Raw genomic sequence first — 8,892 nt, forward strand, 5'->3', positions numbered from 1 at the left:
AAGGCACCATTGCCCTGCAGTTTTTGCCATTTACCTGCTTTGTCCTAGTCCATGTAAGGAGAAAGTAGCATCACTAATTAGGAAGGCACAGCAGTGTTCCCTCTATCCAGCTAAAGCACCTACCAGCTCTTCCTTAACAGTCACACCTTCTGAGCCACCTTTGGTCTGTAGGGTGTTCTTCTTCACCCGTGGCGCCCTCTTCGGTTTGGATTCCTTGGAAACAGGCAGCTTACGGCTTCTGGGGACTTTCTTTTGGGGCTCCCAGGCACTATCCTCCTTGTCATCTTCAGAGGCAGACGATCTAAAAGTAAAACGATAGAAAAATTTCCAGAAAAAATGAAGCCAAATGTTAAAGGTGGAAAAGAGATATACGCTTTTTGAAAAAAGAATAAGGTAGAAGGTGTTTCATATAAAATGGAGTAATGTGAACACAATATATAAAGAGATATTGCTAAGAACTAAAACAAGAGAGTTGACCAGAAATACCCTCCAATACATTATAAATCACAGGTCTCCCTCCGTTCTCCTCTCACCTAACCAATACACACACCTGTACACTCAAAACATAAGAAATCATGTATTACCTTAAGTAATAAGTGGGTCATGTCACACCATAGTCACAGTGAGGTTTTCCATTTTTAAACAATGCCTAAAGACATTTTTGATTGTCCCAACTGAGGTGGGGGAGGGGATGCTATTGGCAACTAATGGGTAGAGACCAGAGATGCTACTAAACATCCTACAATGTAAAGAACAGTCCCTGTACCAAAGGATTATATGGTCAATAGTGCTGAAGTTGAGAAACTGTGCTCTAAAGCAATATAACAAACTCCACTGCCCTTATGGACCTTATATTCTAGTGTATATATTATATCTTATATTTAGTTGGTCACTTTCTCCTTGTTCAATAATTTATCACCAACACCTAAACACAGCCTGGGACACAGCATGAGTTCAATAAATACTTGTCACATAAATGAATGAAAAAGACACAGCCTTCTTCACACAAATGACTTCAGAAGTTAGTAAATGGCAGAATGCATCTCCTTAAAATACACATCATTCTCCCACCCCATATGAAACCAATATGCTTACAACTCAGAGAAGGAAGAGAATTCATCTTTGGATATCACAGTCTGGACTTTTATTTTTGCTCTTCTTGGCAATGTTGACATCTGAAAGAAGAAATACAACATGAAATCAGTATGATTTAAATCACTGATCACTTATTTTGTCTACAAAATGATGTGCCATTCAAAACTAACACTCCAATACCTCTGCTGCGAGAAAATGTCATAGCGGGGGAAAATGACAGTCATTCACAAGCCTGAACACTTGTTTCCCTTCCTATGTGGCTGCCAACTATAAGGGCAGCTAACAGCCTTCCCATGGTTTCAAAAGCCTGATGAGTATGGGCCATCTCTGGAAACATATAAGTTCCTGTAGGGTGAGAATTCTTCATTTTTTAGAATTATATGCTTGCATATACTGCAAGTATTATTTGATAATTTATCAGACAGCAAATTATAAAGTCCTTTATTAAACTCTATCTCAAAGACAAGAAATACCTTCCTTCTTCTTTATCTCCTTACAGTATAAGTAGAGGCCCATCTACAAAGTTGGCAGTCAAATAAGCAATGCTGATTGACTGAATAAGCAGCCAGGCTCCTCCTAAAACAAGATAATCTAGTCCCTTATAATAAAAGCTCACAATTTTTAAGTAAAATAATTAATCACAAATGCCACTAGAAAATATTTCCCAAATTCAAAGGCCCAGCTCTAAAAAAAAAAAGGACTCAAATAACCAGAGACATCATACAATACAGGAAGTAAACAAATTTACTTTAGCTGATAAATTTTATTACCTAAAGACTGTATGTCAAACCATAAAAACTACATTAGACTCTGACATATTTGTAAACCTTTAAACAAGTTCCTAAACCAGTCATATGTTATAATGCCTCCGTTCTAACTTCCACTTGGAGAAGGAACAAATACCTCACAGAAATACCAAAGTGGTTGTCACAAAAGGGAACATGTCCCCCTGGCAGCTATAGCTCAACTCAGTCCAGTGGGTGCAGAACTACTGGACAGGAGAGTGCCCAGAGGGAACCAGGACAACAAAAGAAGGAGACAGGATATGCTTCCATCTTTTCCTTCACCGCCTTTTCTGAATTTTATGTTTATCAAGGTCATCATTCCTCAAATAAGTGCTCCTAGATACTGATCATAAAGGAACGGATAATTTGTGATTTCTGTGTTGTACGTATTTTACCACAATAAAACAAAAACAGAAACGGAGTAAGTCAGTGTATGATGGGGTGGCATTTCAATCAATTTTATTTATTCATTTATTTTTGGTTGCGTTGGGCCTCTGTTGCTGCACGTGGGCTTTCTCTAGTTGCGGTGAGTGGGGGCTACTCTTCGTTGTGGTGCGTGGGCTTCTTGTTGTGGCGCGGGGGCTTCTCGTCGTGGTGCACAGGCTTCGCATCGCGATGGCTTCTCTTGTTGCAGAGCACGGGCTCTAGGGCACAGGCTTCAGTAGTTGTGGTACGTGGGCTCAGTAGTTGTGGCTTGCAGGCTCTAGAGCGCAGGCTCTGGGGCATGTGGGATCTTCCTGGACCAGGGATCGAACCAGTGTCCCCTGCACTGGCAGGCGATTCTTAACCACTGTGCCACCAGGGAAGTCCAGAAATGAATTATTGAATAAGTGGTATTAAGACAATCAGCTAGGGGCTTCCCTGGTGGCACAGTGGTTGAGAGTCTGCCTGCCGATGCGAGGGTCACGGGTTTGTGCCCCGGTCCGGGAGGATCCCACGTGCCACGGAGTGGCTGGGCTTGTGAGCTGTGGCCGCTAGGCCTGCGCGTCCGGAGCCTGTGCTCCGCAACGGGAGAGGCCACAACAGTGAGAGGCCTGCGTACCGCAAAAAAAAAAAAAAAGACAATCAGCTATCCCTCTGGAGGAAAGGAAGTGTTTAATTCTTGCTGCCACACCATGAACTAAAATATATTCCACACTGACTAATGATTTAAATGTACCAAATAAAACTACAGTACTACAAAAGGCAAAGAAGACTGTTTTGATAATTCTGAGTGGAGGTGGGATAATTAAGGTTTTCCTAGGCATGACTCGAAATTCCAAAAGCCAAAAAGATTAGCAAATTTTACTATATAAAAATTAAAACCGGGCTTCCCTGGTGGCGCAGTGGTTGAGAGTCCGCCTGCCGATGCAGGGGACATGGGTTTGTGCCCCGGTCCGGGAGGATCCCACATGCCGCGGAGCGGCTGGGCCCGTGAGCCATGGCCGCGGAGCCTGCGCGTCCGGAGCCTGTGCTCCGCGGCGGGAGAGGCCACAGCAGTGAGAGGCCCGCGTACAGCAAAAAAAAAAAAAAAAAAAAAAAAATTAAAACCCCAAGTCAGCAGTGGGAGCATTTCAGAACCAAACCAATTTACTCTGCAGTATCCTCAAAAAAAAAAAAAAAAAAAATCACAGGACATGGTACCTGATACCTTGGAACTAAGGGTAAAGGGAGTCAGGGCTGGGTGTAAGCTGTCTGAAGCAAAGGAATATCTCTAGGTGCCCTACTCCACTTCGTGCTATTAACAACTGCCCCAGGAAAAAGTCTGGAGGTTTATTCTCTGGAGAAGGTAAAACAAGTCTCTAGACTAGAGGACATGAAGTACAGTTGTGGACCTGGGAACCATACAGGCTGAATGTTAAACAGAGATTCCCGGCCCCCTTCCCCCATTATGCTACTAAAAAAGCTGCCAGTCAGCTTCCTACCCTCTAAGGAGGAGCATGGGAAGATTCTTCTTTGGAGAATCTGACCGGCCCAAGAATAAAAAGCTGAAGGTGCTAAGCTCCTCGACAAACAACCCAACCAGATCATCCACTCCCATCACCCCCTTCTACATTACACCTGAATTCAGAGCTTTCCCACACAGACCACCATGCACCAATTCTAACTCCACACTTCAGCTTTAACAGAAATGTGTTATAAATAGGGGTAGACAAATCCTTGGGAAGCTCATAAAATTTTAATTAACCACTGGAGAAGACTTTCCTAAAACAAATATTTCCAAATGCTCCTTTATCAGGCACCCTGGAGGCAATGCTGCCATTAAAAGAGGTGAACTTGTCTTTTGACAAGTAGAAAAAAAAAAAAGAATTTGAAAAAGGAGGTGGGAAAGGAGAATATGCATGAACACATAAGCCTATTTCAGGCAAAGCAGTTTTAGAAAGAGTATATACAGAAGGTAAGGACTTAGAAATTCTTTCTTAAAAACTGTGTACCTATCTAGGTATACCCAGGGGTATGTATACTCCCAGAGGTATCCATACTCCAGTTTTACCATCAATGTTCTGGGAACTGTTTGTCCATCTCCAATCCTCCCATGTTCTCTTATTTCCTATCATAGGATTTGTAGATTAACCAAAATTTAATCCATTTCCATGGTTTTAAATACTTCTGTCACCTACTTACTAACAAACCTAATACCTCCATCACAAATCTTACCTCTGAGATTCAGATTTACATAATAAACTGCCTGCTTATGAAACTATTTAGATGCTTCACAGTTATCCAAAATTTAACATATCCACAATGGAACTCCTGATAACTATTCCTTGTCCTAAAACCCATTCGGACCTCAGTCTTTCCCATCTTTGTAAATGGCACCACCATCCACCCAAGATGAATGGTTCTTTGCTAAGTTAGAACGTTGTTAAAATTTTAACAGGTTCATTGAGCTATAACTGACATACAATAAATTGTTCATGTTTAAAGTGTACAGATTTGATACGTTTTGACATATGTATACTTATCTCCACCATCAAGATACTGAACATAACCATCATCCTCTAAAGTTTCACTTGCTAAACCAAAACCTTGCAAATCTGTTATTTCTTTCATCTCCCACATCCAGTCTGTAAGTAAGTCACATAAATTCTGCCTCCAAAATGTATCTTAAATCTTGATGATCTCCCAAACGCTTCTCACCTGGACTACTGTAATAGCCTCTTAACTGGCCTCCCTGCTTCCACTCATGCTCCTAAAACCCATCCTCCACAAACCCATTCCATCTGACATTTAGAAAATGCTTTAAAACCATTCAATGACTTCCTATTCCATCCTCCACTTAAGAGTCAAATCATATTTTTTACCATAGCCTTCTAGAATGCCTTGAAGAAGTGACCACTGCCTACCTTTCTAACCACCTTTACCACTCCCTGTAGCTCCACAGCCATAGTCACAACATTCTTTCAGTCCATGTAACAAGCGTGATCCTTCCCCACCCCAGGTTCCCTCTGCCGGGAGCACTATTCCCCCTGCTCATCAATAGGCTGGCTCCTTCTCAGCGCTTAGATCTCAATATTTTAGGCCTAACATGCATTTCTCAGATAAAATATTATTATAGGACCCTATTTATTTCCTTTATACAGTACTATGTAACAATCTATAATTATCCTTGTTTATTGTCTGCATTCCCCACATTTACTTCATGGCGGTAAGCACCATAAAGTTTGAAGAAACCACATTTGTCTTTTTCACTTCTGTATCACACGGAGCCTGGCACTTAATAGCTGCTCTGTAACTATTTTTAAGTGAACATAAGAATATATACATAAAAACAGTCTCTACACAGGAATATACATTTTTCCCCCAGCACTATTAGGCAACATCACACATGGCACTCATTGCTTTCTTGAAAAAGTGATGGTACAAGAGAACATCCCTATTGTTAGTGCCTTGAGATTTTCACTCTTCCAAGCTCTCTTATCTCTGTGGGTACGAAAGCCGACTCAGAATCAATAACTTGGAGGTTGTTATGATGTTACTGAGAGGAGGCACCAAGCCAGGGCAAGTGAAAAGTGGGGGAGGGGCTGGAAAGACCTGCACACACACAAATATTACACTAAAACTGTAAAAACAACAATTAGATAACTTAAAGGAAAACGGGGGGAACAACTTTTTAAGAGGCACCTAAAGAAGTTTCCCTGTGTACCAACAAAAGTCCTTGGAATGTCAGCACAGATCCCTAACTTAGTAATAAAAATAAAATACTAGAGCTGGAAAGAGCCTCAGAAATCAGACAGTCCTGCTATTCTCTTTTATGAATAAGAAGCCTGAGATCCAGTGAAGTGATACGGTTTACTCAAAGGGAAGATCTATGTGGCATAAGGACCAGAACCCAGCGCCCCAAACACAAAGCCTAGGCTCGTTTCCCATTGCACATACATTATATTTATGACATACTGGCGAATGGGAGGCTCGAGAAGAGGTGCCTGGAGTGTTCCCATTCGTTCCTTTCCTCTAGTTATTCAGTACCTCTTACGCGCCAGGCACACTACTGAGGATGCAGCTGATTCTGCCAGGGCCATGATCTGATAGTGAAAAGGGCGCTTCCTCCCCCATCTCCGATCATTTGAGGTTTGAAAACAATCTAGGTCTGCCCGGGCTTTCCCACGTCTGCCCCTATGCGCTAAGAGCTTGTCTGAGAAGACGCGCCAGGTGACACGCGGCAGGTAGGAGGGGTTTTCGAGGGTACGGAATGAGATACAGACTGCAGACAGTAAACTGTAATGAAGCTTCTCACTTTAAAAAGGGATGTTATTTCCCAAATGAGCGCTCAGAACTTTCTTAATGGCCCCAAAAATACCGGAGCCCGGGCGCCGGGATCCCGCGAGCCCGCAGGAAGACCGCCACGGCGGACGCTCAGCTCACCTTCCCGCCCAGCGTGTCAGAAGGCCCGGGATTCTGTGTGTGCGACCACATCTTCCGGTTCCCGCCGGAAGTTTTTCAAACGCCGGAAGTCCCGCCTGGTTTTTCCCTGACTCGCCGCATAGGCGCGCAGCTCCCGGAGCGGGGTGGAGCCGAGCCAAGCGGAGGCGGAACTAGGGCGAGGATCCCGTGAGGCCCGCTCGTCGGCTGGGGGCGGAGCTCCATTTACCCACATCCGGCGGAGGGGGTCGTGAGGTTCTTGCAGAGGTCGACGGCTTTCCTGTTTTTTTCTTTATCTTCTGTTAATCCGCTTTGCTTGTATTTTCTTCTAAGTTTAATCAAGAATGTTTCTGTTTATTGCATTATTTGTAATTTGCAAATGTGGAAAAATGAAAAACAATAAGCTTTATTCTTTCTAACGTCAATTTTAAACGTCAGTAATTAACTTCCCTAAGGGTGTTTTCTAAACTCTGAGGTAAGGGTTTGCTCGAGGCTTATGGAACTATCCCAGTTTTGCCTCTTCTGTTAAGCCCTCACGCAGCCCCTGAGGTTTATGGGAGAGTTTAGCCTTAGAGTCATTACTGTCTTATGTTGGTCTCTCAGGCAGCTTGGGGGAGGCTCCCATCAAGATGTCGGAATAGAAGGACAGGGGAGATCACCTCCTCTCACAGGTACATCAAAAATACATCTGCATCTGGAACAATTCTCACAGAATACCTGCTGAACGCTGGCAAAACAGCTCAAACACCCCAAATCACAAGAAAGATCTCCACATGACCAGGTAGGACAAAAGAAAAAAAAAAAAAGAAATCTCAGGCAGCTCGGTACACTGCCAAGCACACTGATTGGGAAACCCGGTTTTCTCAGGAACTTACTCGTGCTCTGGGCAAATACTTTATGTCTTTGGATTTATTTCCACGGCCTACCCCTCCATCTCACTCCTTACCTGATAAGGTACCCCGCACATATTAGGGGTGAATATTCACTGAATTAATTTACTTGAGGCAAATGCAGGTGCCAGTTACCTAACCTTTGGGGGCAAGAATGGAAAAATCCATTTCATTTTTAGATTCTTGAAAAGTGCTGTGTCTTAAGTTCTGGTAACCTAGTAACCTAGGTGAGCTATCCTCCATATCCAGCAGTTCCATTTCCCTTCCCACAAAACACAAAAATAGCTCCTACTTATTATTTTGATAAGGCCAAGTACCTCAACCCCACTTCCATACTCTAAGCCCCACTTTTTTTCACTAACGGAACTTAAAAGCTATTATAAAGGGCTCCCCAACAATTCTTTCGCTTTCCCTTTAATATATTTTCTCAAAATCAGTTCTCATTAGAAATGAAAAATGACTTGTTTTTTGGTGTTGTGTTTTTTACAAAGTACATTAAAGTCTAAGCGCCAAAGAAATTAGATTGTAAAATTAGGGAAATAAGGCTGCTGTTAGTCTAGATTAGAATTTAGCAAATCAAAACCCCATGGATTCATCTTAGAAGACTCTAAAGAGCAGCTTTCCATGCTGCTGAATCATTTCCAAGAACTCTAAGTGCTGAAGAGCTGAGCAAGCTATTGAAATGACCCTTTGGGTGCTACAGATTCACCCACAATGAACATAAATTTTATTGGCTAATTTTTGCAATGGGGAGGAAAACAGGACTCCTTAACCTTATTAAGGTCTCTTCGTCTATATCTAAGATCCTTGGTGATAAGGATCCATTTCTGAGATTGATTAGGGATTTGTTTTTTCTTTCTTAATTTGCAGGCTTATGTTGCGTTTTGCAACGGTTCCAGTAGATCTGCACCTCTCTGCTGTAATCACAGTCTGCTCCACAATTTCTAGTTCTGAAAGAATTCTAGAGAACACATTATAGTTCAGGATATGGGGAAGTGAAACCAGGTCATAATAATCAACAACAACAGTTTACAATTTATCATTCACCTACTTTTGATGTCGAAGTGTGCTACATAGGTTTAAGGTACAGGTGGGTAAAGTTTAACCAATATTCTACAAAATCTTTTGACAAAATTCCTGTCCTGAAGGAATTTTCAAACAAGACTGGGGACTAGATACAGCCACAATAGACAGAGACCCAGACAAGACAGTCTAGATTCAAGGACTAGGTTGTACATGGGAGTAGCCACATTACCAGTGAGAACAAGAGTAGGGCCTGG

General features: G+C 42.4%; 1 protein-coding gene across 4 annotated transcripts in view; it reads right to left on the reverse strand.

Annotated features, from left to right (window-relative positions):
* The window catches only part of SRBD1 (S1 RNA binding domain 1), a 226,706-nt gene extending 219,910 nt beyond the window's left edge, over positions 1–6,796 (reverse strand). For 2 of the 4 annotated variants that reach the window (XM_060117692.1, XM_060117691.1), the window contains exons 1-3: positions 6,726–6,796; positions 1,096–1,175; positions 124–301 (exon numbers count right to left, since the gene is read on the reverse strand). In XM_060117692.1, coding sequence (XP_059973675.1) covers positions 124–301; positions 1,096–1,175; positions 6,726–6,776 — 309 coding nt within the window. In that variant the 5' untranslated portion in view covers positions 6,777–6,796. Of the gene's footprint in view, positions 1–123; positions 302–1,095; positions 1,176–6,597; positions 6,682–6,725 lie in introns of those variants that run through there. The other 2 variants (XM_060117694.1, XM_060117693.1) reach the window with 2 other exon arrangements.
* Between the last annotated feature and the right edge of the window lie 2,096 nt (positions 6,797–8,892).

This window comes from Mesoplodon densirostris, chromosome 14 (assembly GCF_025265405.1).
Source record: "Mesoplodon densirostris isolate mMesDen1 chromosome 14, mMesDen1 primary haplotype, whole genome shotgun sequence".
Taxonomy (NCBI): domain Eukaryota; kingdom Metazoa; phylum Chordata; class Mammalia; order Artiodactyla; family Ziphiidae; genus Mesoplodon; species Mesoplodon densirostris.